Source organism: Citrus clementina, unplaced genomic scaffold (assembly GCF_000493195.1).
Source record: "Citrus clementina cultivar Clemenules unplaced genomic scaffold, Citrus_clementina_v1.0 scaffold_2, whole genome shotgun sequence".
Lineage (NCBI taxonomy): Eukaryota > Viridiplantae > Streptophyta > Magnoliopsida > Sapindales > Rutaceae > Citrus > Citrus x clementina.
The window spans coordinates 27,508,582-27,533,243 of record NW_006262688.1 but is presented as its reverse complement, the minus strand read 5'-3'; the positions used below and the strand labels follow the sequence as shown (position 1 = coordinate 27,533,243).

The 24,662-nt window shown below is 34.4% G+C and overlaps 3 protein-coding genes across 3 annotated transcripts; all 3 read left to right on the top strand.

The window, feature by feature from the left end:
• Positions 1–151: 151 nt before the first annotated feature.
• LOC18052694 (probable NAD(P)H dehydrogenase subunit CRR3, chloroplastic) lies at positions 152–2,602 on the top strand. The gene is made up of 3 exons (XM_006448152.2): positions 152–491; positions 1,005–1,144; positions 2,216–2,602. Exons 1-3 carry the CDS (start codon positions 238–240, stop codon positions 2,338–2,340), a joined length of 519 nt encoding a protein of 172 aa, XP_006448215.1. The 5' UTR covers positions 152–237; the 3' UTR covers positions 2,341–2,602.
• A 3,270-nt stretch (positions 2,603–5,872) lies between these two features.
• Positions 5,873–12,013, top strand: LOC18052693 (putative clathrin assembly protein At2g01600). Its single transcript, XM_006448151.2, has 15 exons — positions 5,873–6,186; positions 6,281–6,350; positions 6,448–6,545; positions 7,860–7,998; positions 8,128–8,255; positions 8,678–8,770; positions 8,859–8,909; positions 9,206–9,271; positions 9,371–9,436; positions 9,554–9,634; positions 9,735–9,815; positions 10,715–10,879; positions 10,988–11,069; positions 11,175–11,299; positions 11,419–12,013. Exons 1-15 carry the CDS (start codon positions 6,097–6,099, stop codon positions 11,767–11,769), a joined length of 1,686 nt encoding a protein of 561 aa, XP_006448214.1. The 5' UTR covers positions 5,873–6,096; the 3' UTR covers positions 11,770–12,013.
• A 7,018-nt stretch (positions 12,014–19,031) lies between these two features.
• LOC18052692 (myosin-binding protein 2) lies at positions 19,032–23,305 on the top strand. Its single transcript, XM_006448149.2, has 4 exons — positions 19,032–20,844; positions 20,939–21,124; positions 21,223–22,589; positions 22,706–23,305. The coding sequence occupies exons 1-3, from the start codon at positions 19,272–19,274 to the stop codon at positions 22,575–22,577; spliced, it is 3,114 nt and encodes a 1,037-aa protein (XP_006448212.1). The 5' UTR covers positions 19,032–19,271; the 3' UTR covers positions 22,578–22,589; positions 22,706–23,305.
• Positions 23,306–24,662: the final 1,357 nt, after the last annotated feature.

The window sequence follows — 24,662 nt, the reverse complement described above, 5'->3', positions numbered from 1 at the left end:
ACTAAACTTATATCTCTAGACAGGTGAAAGCTTTAATAGCTTGTACCCATTGCTACAAAAGGTTGTACATCGAAATTTTCTATTTGCCTTGTCCTCTTTATCTTAAAAATATCGTTGCATTTAGACGATATTTCCACTTGACTAGCTTCAGCTTGGCGGTTATCTGTTCTCTCCAAAATAAGCAAACGAAGTAGAATTAGAAGCTAGCAGAAGCAGCAGACACCCAGACACCACACCATGTCTTGCTTATCCTGCTGCCATTACATAACTCGAGCTTCTCTAACAGACAACACTACTCCTTCTTCTACTTCTCATCAAACAAGTAATTCTAACAAGCCTCCAGTACCAAAAACAAAACCCACAAAAATACCCAGAAAGAGCCAACAACAAATGCCCTTGCCCATGCAGAAGCAGGACAAGTCAAAACAGCACTCTGTTATGCAAATCGAACGTGCCATCAGCGCCGGCACCTTTCGTGATGCTGAACCCAAGTATGTTTTCTTACAGCCACTCTTGATGATTGTCAATTGGTAACAACACCATGTCGATCATTTTGGACGTTGTCTCTTTAATGGTGCTTAGGAGTGCTTTGTCAAAAGCACTTTGAAACTGCCAGCTTTGTCAAAAGCACTTTGAAACTGCCAAAAGCGCTTTTTTGCCTGATTGTAGTGTTTGTTGACATAGATAAAAGTGATTTTTGGGATAAAAAGAGCATTGGAAGTGCTTTTCCGGATAAGCTTGTGAAAATTTATTTTGGCCTTTGGCTCAATAGTTTTTCCGAGGAAGCACTCTGCAAGAAATAGCTTTTAGGAATTTCTTCTGGAAACTTCTTTACCAAAAGCACTTTCTTTAAAAGCACCAATGCTTTAGAAGTGACTGTTTGGTATTTTTTAATATTAATGGTTTTCAAATTATGTTCCACCCCCCCCCCCCCCCCCCTCCCTTTCTTTCATCTATAGATAGGATGATTTGTTGCCTGAAAATGTTAATTTGCTAATAAGCAGGGATTTGGATCAAGAAAAGATCACATATAATGGTATATTGCCAGATTTGAGTGGTATGTTTGAAGGACCAGTTGAGAAGCAGATTCGTGAGACAGGAGAATGGTTTGCCAAAAACTCCGAAGAAAGGCTTCGATCATCAAGTATTGACCTTCTTTTATTTCTTCCTTTTGGTTTAAGAGTACAAGTAATGATTAATGCTATTCTTTTTTTTTTTGTTTTTCACAATGTTCTTTAATTGTTGACTTAGATGACTTTCAAAATATTGATGCAAGAGTTGGTGTCTAAACGTGAATAATTTTGCTCATCGTAATGCGGAGTTTATTTGTCTCCTTAGTGCATGTGTTCGCGGGGCCATGTAAAACATAGCCATAGTTCTCAGAGCACTCATAAACAGATTGGGGAATTTTGTTATTATAATCTAGTTGGTTTTTTTTTTTTCATTTCCTTTGGCTTAATCCTTGAAACCTCTACAGTCTTTCCTTGTCAGTCTTGAGACATCCGGCACCTGGATAGCGCCTTCTTGAGTAGCTTACCCTTAATCCGTTTGTTCAATAACAACTATCAATACCGTATCAAATGTCAATAAGTAGCATATTGTGTGAGATGAATTCATGAACCAAAAAGAGGACTTTATTGCCTAGTTGCCAAGTTCTGCTGCTCAGTATGAGACTTTTGCCGCATTTTATGTTCTGTATCGCTGGACATTCAAGTGACTCATTTCAGTATTAACTAGTAGTATATTTTAGTTCCCTTCTCTTATGTTCCTTTCTCCAGTATATCTCCTCAGAAGACTCACGTTTCAGATTTTCTAAACTTTATTAGCTCATTTGATTGTCTAAGTATAACAAATCCAAAGGTGGAGATGAACAGATAAACCTTCATTTTTATAGTGGAAAAGCATTAAATATGGTTTAAGTTTGGCCCTTAATTAATCATAATTTGCTGGGGAACATACCAAGAAGTGATTTCCTTGACTACTTAAACGAGGCTTAATTGCCGAAATTATAAGGCATTGAAGCTTCAGAAGTTTGTTAGTGAATTAGAAAACGAACATAATAGATATTTACCATTTCATGTCCGATCCTAAAAGTCATTCACCTATGTTGCCCGGAAAATCTTTCTCTGTGTTTACTTCTATGCAAGTGCAACACCTAGATTTCCGTTCTTGTTGTCAGATTCTTTGTTGTTTTTATTCTCTTATAATTTTGCAGGAAAAGGAATTCTGATGGTGATCTTTAAATGGATTCTACCAATGTGGACCTTGTCACTCCTAGTTGCTTCAGGAGTCATAAAGCTACCATTCAGCATGCCATTTCTCGATGACCTGATCATGTAAGCATGTAATTCCAAGCCTACTGTCAATGTTATAGCACTTCGCTGGTTGATAACACTCAGATGTGAGCACAGACCATCCGGCTTTATGGCGCAAGATTTTTATGTCGAAATCCTCTAACAGCATGATCTCTCATTCTTCTGGGCATATTTTGTTGTTTACAAGTTGCTATATCCACGACCAAAACTCTGTACAGTTGCCTGTTTCGGGTTCCATCATTCAAGTGTAGCAAACCCCTCTTCTGCATTCTCTAATCCATGTCTTTCCTGATTGGTCATTTCTTTCTTCAAAAATGGTAATTTAATGATCTTAACTTAGTATTTCTTTGGTCTTTGGTACAGTTTACATTCAAGCATATCTTCATTGGGTAGATGTTTTAGTGATTGACTTCTGCAATTTACTGCAAAATTGGTTGACTTATACAGTTACAGTACAAACTAAAAGTATCATCCAACAACTAATTTTTAACATTACATTTTTCTTAAAGCATGGATGCTGAGCGTTGGGGATCTACTTAGGATTATGCAAATCTTGGTCGAAAAAATGCTCTTTCCGAAGAAAGTATATTTATATATAACTAAACTACCAAACTCTTGCAATTCTGACAGGCACACAGCACCCTAGCACACTAAAGCCAATGCTTCCAAACACAACCAACAAAAGCCTACAACAATGCAACTAATCCTTTTTCCCCAAAAAAAAAAAAAAAAAAAAAATCTAACTTGACTTGTAGCGCCAATTAAGCTCATCTGCCAGAATTTTCTTGTCTTGCCCATCATTTGCGGCAGTGAAATGACCAACCAAATTCCTCGTTATTGTTCAAAAATACACGGAGAGGGGGCAAGTAAGACGGTGGCCGATGGTCTTGCTCATAACTTAGGTTTGAGTTTGACATGACAGGTGCTTCGTATGTATGGCACAACTGCTTTGACTGATTTGATAAAAGCACGTCAATGCGTTTCTTTCTTTGACCACTCAAGATGCTCATATGTATAAGGTGGTTTTTGTGATTTTATTTTATTTTATTTTTTCAATCTTTTCTTAGCTTCCAATGTTTGGTGATGCTGAGTATTTGTTGAGTTGTTTACAGTTCCCCCACTTCCAAGTTTAAATATGAAGTAGTAAGTGGTCAGTTAATTTTGCTTCCTTCATTGCTCACCAGTTTCTTGCGGCTCCTTTTGTTTTCTTTTTCCCTTAAACAAATAATAGTAACAAAACGAATGGCTTCCTTTCTTTGAATGGAAGTCATTTTCTAACTTTCTGCATCATATTCTTTTGATTAAAAGTCAACTTTACTGCTGTCTAAAGCCAAAACAATATTAATTGAAGGGACAAAACTACGTTACAGAATCTGTAAGGTACAGACTGCAGCATCAGCCGTTGGATGTGGTTGGATGTGGAGTGAGAAACTAAACAAAAGAAAATCGGATGGTGGGATGACGGGAGATGTTTGTTACAGAATCTGTAACATAGACAGGTCCTTAATGAAGAATCATTTCTCTACCACCAAACCGTCCGTTTTATTTATTTTTAGATGCTCGATATATATATATATATATATATATATAAATAACTTTGTCCGTTTTATTTATTTTCAGGTTTTATTAAGGTTTTATAATTTTGAAATACAACTTTGTTCTTAACTCTTTCCCAACCGGCAGACAACAATTTGCCACCCAATCAAGGAATATTTTTAAAAAAAAAAATCTTTATTTTAATTAATTAATTAAAAAGAAAGTTACAAGACAATGAAACATTTTTCTGTCACCCTCCCGCGGCCCATGTAATTCCAGCTCGCAGATGTTAATCTTTGATTTTTTTCCTTTTTAATTTCACTTTGTGTTTTCTATTTTTTTTATTTATATATTTTTTAAAAACAATTATAGAGTCACATACACTCATATAAATAATTTTATATAAACTAATGAGGCATAACATAATCATTTGATAAAAATAACTAATGATAATATGCAGAGCATCCGGTTATCAACATTAGTTGAGAAATATATTTGTGGCTGTGGTGTTACTCATTCTTTTTTAAAATATTAAATCTTATAACTCGTGATATATTAGACATTTAATAAGAAAAATTCAAATTTGCACCCAAAAAAAAAAATTACAATTATGATTTCCTTGAATGCCAATTGATAATTAGAAACTGAACACTAAATTATTTACGGTGCGTTTGGAGCAACTGCGTTGTTAAAGACACCTTTAAACTCATATCTTATTTTTTTTTCTAACAATCTATACATTATAAATAAGTTTCTTATCTACAATGCAGAACTTTTAGATTGAATACTTAAAGACACCTTATACATATAAATCATATTATGCAGTGCATTGAACATTTTCTGGAAGTCAAATTAATCAGGCGAACTCATAAATTATCTTAAAGTTGATTAATTCAATTGTTTTCGTCAAAGCTAATGTTTGAAATGCTTAACTTTTAAAATTAATTATTCTGAGAATTGTACTTAAACCTCCATTTTCGTGCATGCCAAACACGCCCTTCTTTTTAATTTACATTGGATTAATAAATCCCTGACAGCAAGGCCAATTCTGCGCAGCAACCAATTCCGAAAGCAGCAATGATGATGACGCATATGAAAAGATTGGCCGCCAAAAGCCAACCAAATCGGCAGAAATGCAGAATCGGAGTATTAACATCAGAATCCCTAAATTCTTTTGTTATTTCTCAACGAATCACTTAATTTCATTAATTTATCTATTTGCGTCGTCTCTAACCTACTGCATTGAAATGATCCAAAATCTTTTTCTTGTAAATTACACCTTTCTTTTATTGTTCATTTCAATATAAATAACTTGGAGAAAAACAGTATTTTCTTAAATATATGAATAATTTAAAAATAGTGTACGTATCTATTCCGACGTTAATGATAAGATTCCAACCATTAACTATAGAGATAAAAAAATAATAAAACTAGTTGAGTAAAATTATTATTTTTTATTAGCACTTATAAGTTTTTTTAAAAAAATACTATATAAAGATTGAGAAACTTATAAGATTTTAATTTGAATAGTACTTTTTTTTTATTTTCACCAAAACTTTTTACTATTAACTAACTAGACGCTACTATTAAAACTAAAACTTTTGAAACAAAAGATTCAAATCGAAGTTGCATTCTTTAAAAATAATTGAGTTTTGTTGTGTTGGCTTACTAATGTTCAATTGTTTGTTTTAATTATGATAGTAATCACTAGACAATAAATTATGAAAATCTATTATAAATTAATTCAATAAGAGATTAGGCAAGTGATGCGAGTTCTCCAATCACATTCACTCGTTCTAGACAAGGACGAGCGCGAAGATCACCGGCTCTAGATCTGCTGAATGACATGCCATTCCTTCGATTTGGGGCCTGTTTAATAGAAATTAATACACTATATAATTATTTGAAATACATTAAATATTTAGGGACTGAAGTGTTAGTACTCACTGCAGTTTACATTTTTTAAGAAATAATAAATAAACTTTTCACAGAAATCAAAAACAAAAATAAATAATAAAAAATAGAAAATAGAAAACGAAAAACATAACATCTCGTTTCTGTCTCGGATCAGTTCCTCTTTTCTGGACTCTCAGAAAAACAGAGAGAACGCAGGCCTCAACACCACGTAATAAGCATAATAAATAAAATTTAAAATAAAAAATAATAGAAAAAAATAGAAATCAGAAACTGAGAGACAGAGAGAGAGCGATCTGAGCGGCGAAGAGCAACAGCAAGTTCCGTAGAAATGGGAACGCTTCAGACGTGGAGAAAGGCTTATGGCGCTCTCAAAGACACCACCAAAGTCGGCCTCGCTCATGTTAACAGCGACTATGCGGTGCCGTTTCGTTCTTAGCATCAGTATCACTCCTCTTTCCCTCTTGTAGATTCGATTTTGACTTTGATTAGTTTTTCGCTTTTGCTATTATTAGGATTTAGATGTGGCCATAGTCAAAGCAACTAATCACGTCGAGTGCCCTCCCAAAGAGCGACACCTAAGAAGTGAGCAATTTTTCATTTTTCGTTTTTTTTTATTTTTTTATTTATGGATCTATTTTTATTAGGGATTTGTTTGAACAAAATTGAAAATTTATTGCAGAAATCTTGATTGCCACATCATCAATTCGGCCTCGAGCAGATGTTGCTTATTGCATTCATGCTCTTGGTCGTAGATTGGCCAAAACGCGTAATTGGACGGTACAGATTTTAGTTGATCCATTTATTCCTTTGATTGCGTAGTAAATTTCTCATTTTTATTTTATTTTATTTTATGGTCTAGATTTTGCTTATGATCGATCATGTTGCAAGACTATGTGTACTTAGATCTATTACAAATGTTTTATGGCAGAATTTGGTCTCTGTTGATTGTCTGTTTATACCTTTTCACATTGCTAAGGCTAAATTTGCTTAATGTAAACTATAAAAAAAAAAAAAAAGACAAAAGTTTTTGCATAAAAAGCACGCTTAATTAGTCATACGAGTAATGGCCAGTTAGCAAGTTTAAGGTTTTAAATTATTTCATATGTAAATCAGAATTGTTACTGGAGCTTGTGTTATTAGTAACTTATTTCGTATTGACATTAAATCACTTAAGTTTTGTTGCACAAAGTTTTAATTTCCTGTATTTTCTTTTGGTTACAGCCGTAATTTTTTCTCCCCTTTCTTTTAATTACTAAGATAATGAATTTAAATTAATGAATTCTTGAAGTGATTGGAGCATAGCATTTGTTTTGGCACAAAATAATTAAACATCTGTGGTATTTGCAATGATTTATCATACTGAAGCTTTTTGTAATATTCCTTGTTAATCATTGTTCTTCATGTGTCTCTGCTGTAAAATTAGCTGTCTGCTAGACTCACTGGAGATGATTTCGGAAAGGATTATACTTACTGGGAAATGCTTAAAGGATTTTTTTTTTTTTTTTGGGTCTAAAGGTTACATAAAAGTACCCCTTTCAATGAAACAGCGTTAGATTATGTGAAATAAACTTGTTTTCGGTTGATACCTTGTTAACTGGTCTTCTTGGTGTGTTACGATATATTTGGCTATACCTGGATTAAGTTTGGTGTCATGTGGTTTTTTTAATATAAGTCCCCATTTTGGTTGATAGGGAATGTTAGCATATTAAAATTTGCGCTTACAAAATTAAATTTTCACTCTTTTCTTTTTTTTCCTATATTCTAAGGCAGTTGGCAATAATTGGGCTCAATGCTCAAAATTTGCTTATAAGGTCATGGAGATCCCTTCTCCTGTGCTTTCTTATGGTAGACATGTGGAAATCATTTAGCTGGCCTTTTGGTGGTCTTCTTGTCTACAGGGCACTTATGCCATTGGTGCATCTCAAATTCATGAACCTTGAACTCCATCAATTTTTTTTGTTGGTTGTGAAAATTAAATCATGGGCGCAATATCTATGCATTTATGGTTTAGTTATTTTCAGTTTCTGGCTAGTCTGTTTTAGCGTGAATAAGGAACATATTAATATTGGGACTTTATTTCTTGTTCAACAGGTTGCATTAAAAACACTAATAGTTATCCATAGGACATTGAGAGAGGGCGATCCTACTTTCAGAGAAGAACTTCTGAATTTCCAACTGAGAGGGCGCATTCTCCAACTTTCTAATTTCAAGGATGATTCAAGCCCTATTGGTGAATTTGATGCTCTTATCCCTATTCTCAAATATCTTGACTGTCATTAATATCCTTTGATTATTGCATGCTTATATACAAGAACAAGTAGTATAGTTAATGTTCATTATTTTTTATTTGTTCATTCAGCCTGGGATTGCTCTGCATGGGTACGTACATATGCATTATTTTTGGAGGAACGACTCGAATGTTTCAGGATTCTAAAGTATGATATAGAAGCTGAGCGTCTTCCAAGACCTGTCCAAGGGGAGGACAAGGTATGCACCCAAAATTACTAATTTTAACATTTCTGTTGTGCTGGGAAAATCACATGGAAATAATACTTGATGATTAGATGTGCCCAAGGAAGAACAAAAGACGAAGAGTATTCACAAATGAAATCAAGAAATGTTAGTTTGGCTAACTTGAAAATCGGTGACTTTATTTGGGGCGATGGTTAGTGTAGCTTGAGTGATAGAAACTCACATAGTTTTACCTAAATTGAATGCAATGTTGAACTTGAGTGATAGAAACTCGTATAATTTTACCTAAATTGAATGCAATGTTGAACTTCAATGAGTTTGTTGTCTATTCAGTATTTTTTATGTAATTTGGAACTGTATGTAATTATTTGGGCTTGATTGACTCTAATCTTTGTGCATTCATTACATTTTCCCATCTTTCTCCCTTCAATGGGCAGGGTTACAGCAGAACCAGGGATTTGGAAAGTGAAGAACTCTTGGAGCAGTTGCCTGCTTTGCAGCAGCTGCTGCATCGTCTGGTTGGCTGCCAGGTATTGTTTTTGGTCTTGTTTAATGTTAATTTTTTCCCTTGTTCAGTTAGTGATTTGTTCCCGTGACGATTCCCTTCTGTCTTTGCAGCCAGAAGGTGCAGCTGTTCATAATTATGTCATACAGTATGCTTTGGCTCTGGTATGTCTACCATCTTTTCCTCTTTTTTGGTGAATTATAGGGTAGTTAATGCCTTTTTTTGTGTGAAAAATAAAAAATTGCAGACAAAATTGTTGATTTACCTACTATTTGGTATGAAATTGTTATCAGAACATAGAATTGCAACCCTCCTTAATTTGTCTTGGTTTTCTCTCCTCTCTCTCCCCCATTCCACGCACACTTTCTCCCCTAGTTGGTTGTGTAATGTAAAGAAATTTTCTGCTGATTTAGAACTTTAAGTGGCTCATTTTGACCTTGTCAATGCGTACAATTTTCAGGTATTGAAAGAGAGCTTTAAAATATATTGTGCGATTAATGATGGAATCATCAATCTTGTCGATAAGGTAATTTGGACTGATGGGTCATGCAAGATCCTCTTGTTTTAGCTAGATGCTGTTACACTTTGTCTCTGTTTTTCTAATTAATTTTTCATTTCTTTGCAGTTCTTTGAGATGCCCAGACATGAAGCTATCAAAGCCCTTGAGATATACAAACGAGCTGGCCAGCAGGTGATGCCAGCCATATATCTCGTTAACTTAATTTTTAGTTGAATATATGATTGACAGCTATTATTTACGTACAAAATACCTCTGACACGACGTACTATCTTTGGTTTTTTAATGCAGGCAGGGAGCCTTTCTGATTTCTATGATGTTTGCAAAGGATTGGAACTTGCTAGGAATTTTCAGTTTCCTGTTCTGAGAGAGGTATTGAGGCTATGATGGTGATTGAATAGTTTAGTTGGTTCTAGGTCACTCTCTTTGCTCCATCAAACAAAATTTTTGTTAAGTTTTTGTTCTTTTTCAGCCACCACAATCCTTTCTTACAACAATGGAAGAGTATATAAGAGAGGCTCCCCGGGTGGTTACTGTTCCAAGTGAGCCACTGGTACGTACTCATTTGATAATCTGTGGTAAAGTACTGTTGCACAGAATTATGATCCAATATCTGTTGATTTTTTCCCCCCCAAATCTTTATGTAGAATAAGGTGACTGGTTATATTATTTTAACTGCAAACTAGAGTTACGAAGGTGGTAGAAACTTTGAGTCTAGGAAGAACTTATGCAGAATTTGAAATAAATTTTAGTAAAATTAGGGGCAAGATGGAGTCAATTGTGGTCAAGGACTCAGCAAGTGAACAGTTGTTTTTTTTTTTTTTCACCTAGTTTGACTATACATTTGGGAATAGAGAAAATTGAAATGTTGATATTGATGAATAGGGATATGGCTTTGAATCAAGAATGCCATTTAATTTTGAAGGGAAAGAATAAATACAACTCTACTAGCCAGTCACCTTTTTGTTGGATTCAATACAGTTCCTTAAGGAAACATTTTGAAAGATAAGCATGGCTGAAGAAAGATTGTTCATATGGACAAGGGTTCTTTTTGAAAGAGAGAGGTAGAGGGGAGTGAATTTATGTGAAATAAGATAGGACTGTAGGAGTAATAAATCAATTATATGATGACAGGAAATTGCCTAAGATAGTTTTGCTGCATTAAACAAACATCCAGGATATTGCCTTCGAGTAGTAATTTGATTTGAGTGTTCAGACGAAAAATCAGATGTAACAAGGGCAGTAAGCAATGATATGATAACTTTTTTAAGTCTTTTACTGATGTTATGGCCTGGCCACAGTGGATGGAAATGATTCATGTCTTACCATGAACTCAATCTAGTTCTCAATAGGTGTCATTGGATTTGATTGTTATTCATCATTGTTTTTTCTTCAAAATGAATATTGTTTTGAGGATAATCTTTTTTCTTTTTTTCCCCCAATTATAAACAGCTATTAACATACAGACCGGAAGAAGGTCCTTCTGAAGATGCTAATGTGCCTAACGATGAACCTGAAGCACCTTCTTCCGATATTGTTCCTGTTACTAATATTGAGGATGGACCACCTACTCCACCAGCTCCTCCTCAGAACAACATGGACACCGGTGATCTGCTGGTAATCAATTTTATTCATTCTTATTGTTGCACCTTTTGATTCTTAACCAGAACTTCCCCCTCTTTATTGTCTATCATTATGTTCATTTTTTTTTCGGTGTGGGTTCAGGGATTGAGTCATGCTGCTCCTGATGCATCTGCAATTGAGGAAAGTAATGCCTTAGCTCTAGCGATAGTACCATCCGAACCTGGTAATGTTGCTTTTCTTGTTTTTCTCATCTGAGTGTTCCCACATCCTATTTCTGTAAATTTTTGGTTGCTTATTATCCTTACCAAGTGCTGCCCTTTCGCTGCAGGTGCTACAGCTCCAACATTTAACTCTGGTGCTGGTCTAACAAAAGATTTTGATCCCACTGGATGGGAACTTGCACTGGTCAGCACCCCCAGTACCAATATTTCTTCAGCCAATGAGCGGCAATTGGTAGACTCTTTTTCTGTTTTATCTTGTGATCAACTTCATATGTTGCTAGGTTGCCACAAAATGGAAAGAGAAGTGCATGGCTCTTTTCTTAATGAAGCATTTCTGTTAATGAATGTTAGGCTGGTGGACTGGACTCCCTCACTCTGAACAGTTTGTATGATGAAGCTGCATATAGAGCCCAGCAGCCTGCCTATGGAGCAGCAGCCCCAAATCCATTTGAAGTACAAGATATATTTGCAATGTCCAACGGTGTTGCTCCCCCTCCTTCGGTTCAAATGGCGGCAATGGCCCAACAGCAGACCAACCCCTTTGGTCCATTCCAACCTACCTACCAGCAGCTGCCACAGCAGCAACATTTGATGATGAACCCATCAAATCCTTTCGGTGACACCGGGTTTGGAGCTTTCCCTTTGAATCCCGTTACACATCCCCAAGCAAACAATCCTTTCGGGACACCAGGTCTTTTGTAATGAAGTTCATGAACAATTGAAAAGCATACTTATGTTTGGAGCAGTTGATCTTGCTGTATTTTGGAAGTAAGTGAAAGGCATTGTGGGTTTGATGGGGGCATTTGGCCCTCAAAATTTGTTGGTTTTCAGCCCGAGTTGATATGTTTTTGGTTGTAAAAGTTGCTGAGTGAATAGTAAGTAAATGGTGTAATAGTTACCAGCAGGCACGGTTTAGAGGATCATAAATATACTGATTTCAGCTGAACTCTCTTTTCTTCTTTTGCCCCTATTACTATTACCCCATCCATTTCCATACATTCAGATCATTTGCATGCCTAAATCTACTCTGCTGCTGCTGATGATTGGCATGTTGTACTTGGAAGATTATTATTTAGTTATGAGAAGCAAATTGTTGTTCAGGAGAAACTGACAGACTATATGTAATTTGATTATTATTTTTTATTATTTTGGTATGTGGCATCTATCACCAAAGAATTAATTTAAGAATCTACAAACAATTATGCATTTTTGTCATGTTATATTTATAGAATGTAGATTTTTTGAATGAATGAGATTATTATCATACAAAATTTAAGAGTAGAGTTTTGAATGAATAATAATTATTTGAGAGTACGCCTCAATCTCCTTACATATGACTATGATTTTTTTTTTCCCCTCGGTATTTTCATGAAGACGTTGTTCATTTTTGTGTTTCGGTTCGAGTCTCACATTTTGTGGGAGTATCGTATGCCACTTTCAATAAAGAACAAAGAACATTGTTTGTATCAAATAAGTTATAACTAACGACCAATGTTTTAAATAAGAAAGAATATATCAAAAAATAAAAATAAAAATAATATGTTAAGAACTACTCGTGATTTGTTATATCCACTTTTCAGCTCTTTTAGTATTTGGTTGGATACCTAATCGTGTAATGTTCCTCTGAAGTTCTTTTGTATCCTCACTGTTTGTTATTTTTGACTCGTTCGATGTTTGGTAAGGACTGTTGATGTTGTGTGTTGGGTGTTGACCATATGTACATGAAGCTTATCAATCAATCCCCAATATAACCGATTATTTGGCATCACTTAAAGATTGATTGGGTCTAGGCTTCTCATTTACTGGCCCTACTCAACCCTTTTTTTTTTTAATTTCATTTATCAAGTTTCCCAATCTTTCATCTCATTGCCTATTCGTGATTGATGCGAGGGAATTCGAATATTGAACCTTTTTCTTTCGCAAAAGACCAACTCGGTTGTTTCTTGAAAACAAATTAATTACCAAGAAAAATTTTTACCGAACCACTTGTTCAAGAAGCAATCATATACTTTTCATAATACATTTGGCACGTTTATCATCTATACATATCATGTTACGTGCTGAGTCAAATTTATAACATTTTAAATTTGCAGTTCATTTGATAATCTTCAGCAAAATTTTTACTTCATCAAAAAAAAAGAAAATAGGTACTCACAATTACAATTCATAAAATTACCCCAAAGATATATAATTCATATGCATTTAAAGTATTCATTGGATCCAGAGCAGTGTGGCGTGCGTATCTTGGCTGTGCAACAACAACATGTGCTTTTTCTGCATGTTTGAAGGTTAAGGGTTTGATTATGTTGGAGTTGTTCTGAAGTAGAACACTCTTTCATAACCACACGATCAAAGTTATAATGAATTTTTTACTATTTATTATTTTGCGTGTGTGGTTGAGATTCGTACTCCACCGTAGATCTACTCCAACATAACCATAGCCAAAGATTAATCATGCAATGATTCTCATTCATGAAATCTCCTAACAGTACTTCTTATGTCATGCCTTCACTTCTACCCACGATTGCCTAATTTTTTTGTTTTTGTTTTGAGAGGGGGTCTATTGTTTGAAAAGAAAGAGAGAGTGCCCTGGTTTACTCAAAAGCCAAAGAAGGAGGCAAAAAGCTAAAGATGGGTAAGGGGGGGAGGGGTCAGTGCCCCCACACCACACCTCTTCAAATGCTCTCAAATCACCATCATTACACTCACACTCCTCATTCGTATTCGCTCTTTTGCTTGTACTTCTTTTTCTTTTTGATACATTATTTTTCCATTTTTTTCATCTTTATTAGTACTTCTTTTGTGGTTATATTACAGCTGGTTTTCATTATTAATTTGCTTTTTCATTGTTAATCATGGAATCCTAAGTTTTTTTTTTTCCCCAAAAAAGAATAAGCTGTGCCAAATTGCCAATTGTAATTTTTATAAGCCAGCTTTGGTTGTCAAATTGACGGTAATGTAAACAAAAGTTTTAGAGTCTTGAAAATTCTGTATTAAGATTATTTTCAAATTTATGTACATACATGGAGGGATCATAATTCATAAGAGCCATATTTCAAATTTGTTCACAAAACGAGATGATAGGTGATCAAGTTACCACCAATCTGCTTGATAAAGTTTAATTGGGAATCAATCTTTGAATCAAGATTGAGCAATGTGCATCATCATTTATTGCACGGGCACGGTTGGGAGTGCTCCTGTGACTTATGAGAAGCACTTTTCCACGACAGTGCTTTTTATAAAAAATGTCAAGTAGCTTTTCTGAACAGTTACAATGTTGCATAAAAATATCAAATATTTCTCTAACAATCGCTTTTAGATATTGTATTCAGATTTTGATTAATTCCTGTATGCCGTAAAATGGAAGTTGGGAGAAAATTTTAATTTTTTAGCTTCTAGAGACTTATCAAATAAAAACCTCCTTAAATCATTAATGTCTAGATGGAAGAATTTGGTTATTTGAATATTTTCTACTTGGTGCAATTTGCGTCAATTAATGTGCACATGAGAATTTTAAAAATTCATAGCTAAAATTTATGAGTAGAATATTGTTGATCTGTTTTCCTTTAATACGAAGATTAGTATAAAAAGAATATTTCTTTCTTACAAAGTAATTATATATATATATATATAAAAGCAAATGCAAACTAATTGCATCTTTAGCACAAATTGATTGTGAACCAAAATAAGGGAAATTGTTTTCAATTAACCTTTTGCATGCAATAACCCATTGTTGTGTCCCCAAAGACACCTGAAAATCTGAAGGCAAAAAGAAGTCTTCTATTTAGTTATACACTAAGAAGATAAAAAAATATCTTAACCATTTAACCACATTCTCTTACAAAATATATAATTAAGCATGGTTTAGTTTTACATTTTTATCCTCCTAGAAAGGGAAAAATTGTTGTGAATGTGTAACCTATTTGAGTTGATTGATCCAGACAAAAATAGTTCTCCTTTATATATATATATATATATCTAACATGTCCTATTTAACATTTTCATTTGAAGTAGATATCTAATCTAAAGCCTAGGAAAGGTCAGCACATGATGCCATAAGATTATTGTATCTTAGTGTATGACAAACATACATCAACTTTTTGGTGTCAACTCTTGATCTCCATTTCACCACACTTCTGGGAGGTTTTCCCTTGTTTTTTTCTTCTTAATTTTTAATAATAAAATCTTATATATTGCATAAATGTAAGTAGGAATTGAAATGAATTTCAAACCTTTCAACTTATCTGTAAGTAGGAACTGGAATCCAAAATTTACATCATGAGCTTTTGGGTTATGTTTTCTGTATTTATAATTTCTTGAAAATGCTATCCGAAACAGTCCTTTACGAGGAGCAAAAGCTGATGTTGTAGGCCAAGGTCTCATCGATTTGGACACTTGAACTATATTTCTTATGCTTATCCCAACTCAAAGTCATGAGAATCTTATCATTCTTCTTTTATACGACTTGTTGCTTGAGCTATCCCTCCTACGCATCATCTTTCATTATTTGTAACACTTACTTCCCCAAATTTTTAGCCATTAAACAAACCTAAACTCTATAGTTTGAGCCTTAACTCCTTTTCTTTTTCCCCATTTCTCTTATCATTAATGAGAAATTTCGATTACACCTTAAGTTTATAATATATCTTTACATTTTTGGATCTAAGATCGATGATTAAGGATATCATTTGAATATTATCAATCTTTCATTGTTATCGAGTCATTAATTTGTTTAGAACTATACCATTACATAAAACATAAATGATGGTTAGGTTAATTTTTAATCAAATGAGCGTGGCCCTTAAATGATATATAATACCAACGGATGCTTAAAAATAAGGTTTTAAAGTCTATCATTGGGAATGAAGAAGATAGGGTCCCTTGTTGTATATATATATATATATGATTATTATACAAGATTAAGCAAAAGAAACATTTGTTTATATTTCTCATTAATTTGTTGGAACATATCTTCATTACCACGCGAACCCTGCGGCCATGGCCAATGGTCCCTCTTATCGATTGAGACCATCACATGATCTTTTTATTCTTCAGTAGTCAAATTTGATCTTGTTTAATTTTATTAAAGATTCAAGACCCGTGTCGCTCTTAATTTTTGAACAATTTGTTTGTTAATTTAATTAATGATTAGGAGCTTTTATGGCGCATAATCTCGGACCATTCTACAGAGTGTGGATTATATTATGAATTTTTTTTTAATTAATAGTGCGTGAAATTAATTTTGATTAATATAAGATTGGGCTTTCCTTGAAGTAAAGAAATAGCTAGATTCGCCCTCGAGAACTTTTATATATGTTTTAATATTCTAGCATAATAAAAAAAATAATGGTAAAAAGATTCTTGATGATTAAGAACATTTTTTATTTGATTTAAGTACTCAGAAAAGGAAAAAAAATGGTTCTTAAGAGTGGTAGAGAAGTATGTGTAATATCATTATTTATTAATCAAAATATTATTTGCTCGAAATCAATATTATCTATTTCAACCAAATATTACAAAGGAATCAAGTGCAAATATAGAATTAGGAAAATTTGAGCTCTCTTTCTCTCTTCTTTTTTTTTTTTTTTGGGGGTAATTGCCTTTTGGGAAGAAGGATACATTACTGCCTTTTTGGTCAAAAATTTAAAGGCTAAAAGAGGGTTTTTCCAAATAATACAAGCCTTTAAATCAATTAAATCCCAATTATATATTTTTTTTGAGACATTAAAGTTAAAGATTCCCTTGCAATTCCCAAAAAGCGGTCATAAAATCCCAGCAAAAAGAGCAAAAAATTTCTCCCATTAATCTTTCATTTTCAATTTTCTGGTCATGTTAGTAAAGCAGCGGAAACAAAATTATCTTTAGAGGTTAACCTAATTAAGAACTTGGGATCCACAGATATAAAAGCTGGTGGGGGCAAAAATAAAACATTAAGGGGTTGATTGTTGTTAATTTTAACTAAAGCTAAAGTAACTTGGAGGGCCATGGCACAAATTGAGGTCCCTCCACAAAAGATGAAATCTGCAAAATACTAATGTAATTTGTTTAAATTTATCTATTTTAGTACTACTATTGCCTATGTGTTTCAAGATCAGCATAATTTTTTTTTTTTTCAAAAAAGAAAAAGAAAAAGAAATTCTGTGATCTCTTTGAAAGATCGACTAACGAAATTTATCAAATTTATTTTATGAATTTATTGTGGGCATGAAACATGCTAACATATCATACTTGTGAGATACTTCTAGAATTGCATAATGTGTACTTCAAAAATTAATAATATATATTAGTGAAATATGTCTGACAGTTCTATATAATTATTAGAAATGATTCACCCGTAACATCAATCGACATTCAAATTTCATCTTTAGAAAATTTTTAAAATCACACGATTGAATTTCTTCTTCAAATTAAACATCCAATCATTTAAGTATACCACACTTGAAATAAATATTAGGGGATAAAATAATTGGTCAAGTTTCGATATTTATCTTTGGGAACTAACTGCTTAAATCTAACTCGTGAATCAGATTAATTTTATTTTAGTTACTTGATTGCCTGCAAATCTATTTTTGTTATTTATAAAGTGGTGTTATAAAATGAAAGTGTATCATACATATGCTAATATTGATTTGATAATAGGAGGACGTGACAATGAAAGTGGATGCATGGCGGTGAAGCTCTGTCCTACCCAATTAGACCAATCCAATGACGACTGGTAAAGAGTTCTTCCTATCAGAAAAACTCAAAAAGGGTTGGCCAAAAATTGATTTGAAAGCAAGAAATTAATAAGAAATTAATAAGAAATTAAATGTGGTCATATCCAAACAATACAAAATTTCGAGTGCTGATTCATATGCTCCTTCAAAATACACACACGACATATAGACAAAAGAGCCACACAATTTGGCTCTTAAAATGATTTATCTATGAAGGGTTTTGATGGTACATAACCATAAGCCTCTTCTTAATCATATTTAAGATCTCTCTTAAACAAAATTATTTTACAGAGTAAATCCTAAAAAAAAAAAAATATTGAATCTTTTATTATGTGATATTTGATATTATCACACTTCAAGCGGATGCTCATTTCACAATTTCACAAACTACATGATGAATGCGCCTCCTCATATGACAAAAGTTGAAAATAGTAAATAATAAATTTGTTAGCCATATATATTTTTTGAGTTCATTAAGCGACTGATAACTATTAATAACTTAAATAACCTTAGTTTAACGCACAATTAGTACTTCTTTATTTCTTATTTGAACTTTTGAGGGGGGGGGAAGGGGGGGGGGGGAAGTCTGCCATATGAAATTGAAAAAACCGGAAAGCAAAGATGGCTGAGAAGCAGACTTGCATAATGAGGAGCATCTGGGCGTCCTAAAAGGGTCCCACACTTTATTTTGAGAGTGGTCCACCAACTCATTTTTGATGGTTTGTGGGCCCACCCACCTTATTTGTAACTTGTAAAACCAAAGCCAGACTGTTGCGTGGGCAGAAATGTCCAATATAATAAATTAGAATCCGAAAAACCCACACATCAAGCTGAGCCTTTAATATGAACATTCATTTTTCCTTTACTATATTTTTAAGAGAAATGCTATATTAAATATTAATGTACTAATGCAATGTTGTTACCCACAGTACACACTACATCACAGGTCACAAGAAATATGCTACCTTAATTGTTTATTTAAATTTTGATCTTAATATTAAATTTCCAAATAATGTTACAGGTTATGAGTGATGCTTCTAAATTTAAACATTAATAATTTTTAAAAGAAATATTCATTTCTTATAATAATAATAAGAGTTTGGTATAAGATTTCAAGTTGAAATATCTTCCCCTTAATCTACAATAATAATAGTGTGATCCATCACTTTGTTGAACTTCAATGGTTACTTGATCCTGTCAAAAGATTATATATTTAAAAAAAATATCCATAAAAAAAAAGTTCTTTTATTTACTCTGACTCAATAAGATTTCTAACATTCTTTTTAATCAGCAGCATTTATAAGTCTCATTTGGCTGTCATTCCCATTCAAACCGCCATTTTTCAGTCTGAAATTAAAACCAATTGCCTCTGTCTGCTCCTTCTCTGTTTCTCTGTTGTCTCTCCTTCTTCAATTTTCTCTTTTCGTCATTCTGCAGTTTCCTCTGTTTCAATCTCTTTGTACATACCTCAAAACAGAGAAATCACTAATGGCAGCCAACAAATTTGCAACGATGTTGCATAGAAACACCAACAAAATCACTCTTATTTTAGTCTATGCATTTCTTGAATGGATTCTCATCTTTTCCCTTCTCTTAAATTCTCTCTTTTCTTATCTCATCATCAAATATGCTGAATATTTTGGCCTTAAAAAGCCCTGTCTTTGGTGTTGTAGGCTTGATCACCTCATTGACTCTAAAAAGAACAAAAAATCTTATAGAGATCTTGTCTGTGATGCTCATGCCAAGGAGATTTCTAAACTGGGATTCTGTCCCAATCATCAGAAACTCTCAGAATCTCAGGATATGTGTGAGGATTGCTCGTCCTCGTCTCAGCAGCTTGAGTGTCCTGAATTTTCAAGAGATTATGCTTTCTTTCCCTGGATGAAGAAGATTGGTTTGGTTCAAGGTCCTGGTGAAGTTGCTGTTGAAAGTGGTGGATTGATTTCTAAATGTTCTTGTTGCGGTGTGAGCTCAGAGAGGAATTTTTATTCACCTTGTGTGTTAGTCAAGCCTCCTTGGGAAGTTTTGGATTTTACCCAGAAAGGAAATTTGATCAAAGAAGCTGTGGAAGGTGATGGAATCGATGATGGCGATCATTTTGATCAAAGCAGATCAGAGCTTGTGTCCAATCAGCTTGAAGATGAACAGAGGACTGAGGAAAACAGGGGAGTTTTTGTTGAAGGAACAGAGCTGGAGGCAGAGAAGAATTGTTCCGGTTCTGTTTCTAATGATGATCGCAAAGATATGGCAGCTAATGGAGATGAAAAATTTGATGTTCTTGTAGAGAAAGAGCAAGAGAGTATCAAGGAAGAAGAGTTGAATGCGTTGATGAATAATCCATCTTGTGATCAGAGTGCAATTCAAGTGAGTTATGGTAAAGAATCATCTCCTGAAATTGGAACTAAGCATTTGGAGTTTTACATTTATGGAGATGATTGTCATTTGATTCCGGTGGAATTTATTGATCCCGCTACACCTGAAAATAAAAATGCATATAAATTTAAGGAGGTAGATCAAGGGGATTCTGGAAATGAAGATGTTATATTGGATTTCACCATGCATGATGTTGCAACACAAGTTGAATTGGATGTGGAGAATAAGGCCAGTTATGGAGAGGCAGAGGCATTAGTTTCGGGTCATGCCAATGGAGAGGAAATTAGGGCTGCGGACGCTGAAGATGAGGAACTGAATGAGAGTGAATGGTCTGCATTCATACAAGCAGAGGTTGGACAAGTGAAGGAGAAAGAGGAGGAGGAGCATGAACAAGTTGCTGTCCATCAAATGGTTCAAATTCTATCTACTGCTGGCGAAGATGATGTTCGAGCAAGTGCTGCATCAAAACAAATGACTCAAATTCTGTCAAACGATGGAGAAGATTATGTTCAACTAAGTGCTGCAACAAAACAATCCTCTCAAGTTCTGTCTACTGATGGAGAAGATTATGTTCAAGAAAGTGATGCAACAGAACAAACGACTCAAATTCTGTCTACGGACGGAGAAGATTATGTTCAAGAAAGCGATGCAACAGCAGCACAAGATATGGAATCAGATGCTAATCAAGGTATATGTTTTAATTTTGTTTGTTACAATCTCTTTTTATGCTCTATGCTGAAATTATATCATGAATTATACGAGCAACTTGTTGATATATGCAGTGTGTGATGATGTGCTTCAAATGCAAAGTGATGAAACGGATGCCGAGATCTCAATAGGGACAGAGATCCCCGATCATGAACCAATTGACGATCTTCAAACTCAAGATGATCTTCCTTCATCTCCGTGCAAAGAAGAGGGTGTATTTGCTGGCTCTTCCGAATTTCAGGCGGACAATTATGATCATGGTAAGCCTCAATATCTATTTATCACTTTTATGAGCTTAAATGGCTTCTTTTTTTTTTCTTCTTTTTGATACCCTAATATGCGTTTTGTTTAATATTAGGCTTTAGGCAATCTGAAGATGATGTTGAATTTACGACCATAGTGATCGAAACAAGTGACAAAATGATACATAATCATTTATCCTCAACTTCAGAGCTTAATGAGAATGAGGAAGAGAAAGTTCCTGATACGCCGACTTCCACGGACAGTCTCCGTCAGTTGCACAAGAAATTGTTGCTGCTTGATAGAAGAGAATCTGGAACAGAAGAGTCTTTGGATGGAGGAAGTGTTATAAGTGACATTGATGCCGACGATGGAGCATTAACTGTTGACAAGTTGAAATCAGCATTGAAAGCTCAGCGGAAGGCTTTGAATGTTTTGTATGCAGAATTAGAAGAAGAGAGAAGTGCTTCAGCAATAGCTGCAAACCAAACAATGGCGATGATAAACAGGCTTCAAGAAGAGAAGGCAGCAATGCAAATGGAAGCTTTGCAGTATCAAAGAATGATGGATGAACAATCCGAGTATGACCAAGAAGCTCTGCAGCTGCTGAATGAGATTATGGTAAAGAGGGAGAAGGAGAAGGCTGAGGTAGAAAAAGAGCTGGAGATTTATCGCAAAAAGGTACAAGATTATGAGGCGAAAGAGAAAATGCAGATGTTGAGAAGAAGAAGCAGAACTCCATCAGCTTCTTATAGCAATGAGGATAGTGATGGCGTATCTGTTGACTTGAGTCATGAAGCAAAGGAAGACGAAAGTTTCGAGCACAATCAAGAAAGTGGTAATCAGCACACTCCCGCTGATGCAGTTTTGTATTTGGAGGAATCATTGGCTAGTTTTGAGGATGAAAGGATATCAATTCTTGAGCAGCTCAAGGTTTTGGAAGAGAAGCTGTTTACATTGAATGATGAAGAGGAGCACCATTATGAGGACATTAAATCAATTGATCATTTGCATCAACAGAATGGCAATGGTTACAATGAGGATCATGAACCTAATGGGGTTGCTGCAAATGGCCATTTCGAGCAAATGAATGGAAAGCATGATCAACAAGGTAGGAAATACATTGGTGCTAAGGCAAAGAGACTACTTCCTCTTTTCGATGAAATTGGTGCAGAAACTGAAAACGGGATCTTGAATGGAAATCATGAACTAGATTATGATTCTGTTGCCTCACAAAACTCAGTAGCCAAATTTGAACTAGATAACAAAAGGTTAGCCATTGAGGAGGAAGTTGATCACGTATACGAAAGGCTACAAGCACTTGAAGCTGATAGAGAGTTTCTAAAGCATTGCATGAGATCATTGAGAAAAGGAGATAAGGGCATTTATCTTCTCCAAGAAATTTTACAACATCTTCGCGATCTCAGAAACATTGAAATGAGAGCAAGGACTATGGCAGATGCTGCTTCATAATGCCATTACTAGGTACATTCTATTCCCCATTGCCTCTTAATTAGTCAAAAATTATTCCTACAATGTTCTATTTTTACTTGAAAATATGTTATGCAAAAAATTAAATTTTTCATGTTCGATAAAAGCAGATTGTGTCCACTGGAGTTCATCGGCAGCTACAAGTTTAATACAACAGAAGCACCGGCGTCTACATGTTTCATTGATTCAAGAGGCACCAAAGAAACTTGCACATCCACAAAGTTGCTACGGCAAGTCCCTCAAATGGAGAGGGAAGCCTAATGGCGGACATGAAAAATGTGAAGTCTACCAAATTTTTTTTTTTTTAGTTTTCTATTTTATTATCTGAGTTGAGGATTTTGTGCCCAAAATTTTTTTTTTCTTGGTGGGTTCAAGTCATCATCACCTTTTGAGGAAAAAAGGATGATGATGAGTGTATGTGTGTGTAGTAGGCTGGTGAGTTGATGAAGTGAAGCCAAGCTGTCATTTTGTATTATGTTCGTGACAAAGTAATTATTAGAAAGGGCAAAGGGCAAAGGGGCTGGCTTACAAATCTGGAGTGATCCAAAAAAGATTCCAGTGCCAGATACATTAGCATTAGTTTATTAGACTGAATTTTAGAGAATTAGATGACTCTCTTCTTCTTTTCATTTTTAATTTTAATCTTTTGGGGAAAGGGAAAGAGGGAGTAAGTAACTCCGTTTATCTTTTTCTCAGTCTATGCATCATTTCAATCACAAGGGGGGGGGGGGGTTTGTTTTTTGTTATTTTGAGGGGGCAAAAGTTGTATACTACTGCTACTACTACATCAGTACATCTATATGTATCCTTCTGTAAAGTATATATAAAGTGAGTGTTTGTTTATATTATTTGTTGTTTATTCTTCGTTTGTAAGCTCATATTATGACAAAGATATGGATCGGTTAACTGTTAGTATAACAAGTGAAGATTGATGTCGCAATGGATGTTTCTTTAAGCATCATAAAAGCTCTATTGGTTGGTAGAAACCAACAAAAGTTGAGCATAACCAAATAATTACTAAAAACAAAAATGTCGGTTGGCCCTTACAGCTAGGACTGGGAAGTGGGAACCCAAGTGGCTCAACACAGTATCATGCACTGTTGAAATAAGCTTGGAAACTTTCTCTCTCTCTCTTTTTTTTTTCTCGCCCCCTCCAGAAGCATGTTTTAGGGAGGATTTTTATTAACTCGTTGACAAAGTGACACAATTAATTATCTTTGATCACATTTAGTAATGAGTAGTTAACACTAGATGTCAAAAGAGGTGAGGGCTCGAACACAAGTCTTGATTCTAAGATCGCGCTACTTAATAAATATTTGAATTCAAAATTTTTAACGCTTCGGTAAAGCTTCAATAATATGTACTTTTATGTGAAATCTGAGTTCTTAAGCTACAAATTAAACACGTATACAAGTTGCTAATAAGACCCAGATAAACATAAACACAAGTTAATAATAAAAATAAATTTTAAAACTTAGATTATCGTACCACAAGCAAAACGATGTGGGGAATAGTTGAATATATACTACCAAGGCATGTGCTAAAGAGTCTAATATTGATTGTACTTGTAAAACGTACTTTTATTTCTTATTAAAGGCTATATTTTATATGTGGTGGCCGTAATTATGTTACACACAACCAAAAATAAATTAAAAGTAAATTTCGTCCTTCAATCTAATTTTTCACTCATCATATGATACCTTGAACACGCTCCATGTGATTAGAGTGCATGCACCAACACAAGATTGCCCTAATTTTTGTTCTTTCCACGTGTGTTGTCAAACACCGTATTGTTTCACAAGTTGATGAACCCGCAGCCTTTTGAATTCCTTGTAGAAATTTTATTCCTCATTTTTTGTTGGGCTGGAAGAGGCGGCTGCTCGGCTGGACTGTAATTATTATATCACCATGGCTTAATGACTTTCGGCGGAGCCTTAATTAATAGAGAATTAATCATCCTCTTTAAAAAAAAAATTAAGGTTAGGTAGCTAGGGTTTCAAAGATGTGATGTAAAGATTTTCCCATGTTCACGTACCAAAGTTTTTTTTTTTTTTTTCTTTCTTTCAA

Coding starts and splice junctions, on each gene's coding strand:
- LOC18052693 (XM_006448151.2), top strand. CDS start 6,097: ATGGGAACGCTTCAGACGTGGAGAAAGGCTTATGGCGCTCTCAAAGAC. Junction 6,546..7,859: donor CCAAAACGCGTAATTGGACG/GTACAGATTTTA, acceptor CTTGTTCAACAG/GTTGCATTAAAAACACTAAT. Junction 9,635..9,734: donor AGTTTCCTGTTCTGAGAGAG/GTATTGAGGCTA, acceptor GTTCTTTTTCAG/CCACCACAATCCTTTCTTAC.
- LOC18052692 (XM_006448149.2), top strand. CDS start 19,272: ATGGCAGCCAACAAATTTGCAACGATGTTGCATAGAAACACCAACAAA. Junction 20,845..20,938: donor GGAATCAGATGCTAATCAAG/GTATATGTTTTA, acceptor TGATATATGCAG/TGTGTGATGATGTGCTTCAA. Junction 21,125..21,222: donor GGCGGACAATTATGATCATG/GTAAGCCTCAAT, acceptor GTTTAATATTAG/GCTTTAGGCAATCTGAAGAT.
- LOC18052694 (XM_006448152.2), top strand. CDS start 238: ATGTCTTGCTTATCCTGCTGCCATTACATAACTCGAGCTTCTCTAACA. Junction 492..1,004: donor TTTCGTGATGCTGAACCCAA/GTATGTTTTCTT, acceptor GCTAATAAGCAG/GGATTTGGATCAAGAAAAGA. Junction 1,145..2,215: donor AGAAAGGCTTCGATCATCAA/GTATTGACCTTC, acceptor ATAATTTTGCAG/GAAAAGGAATTCTGATGGTG.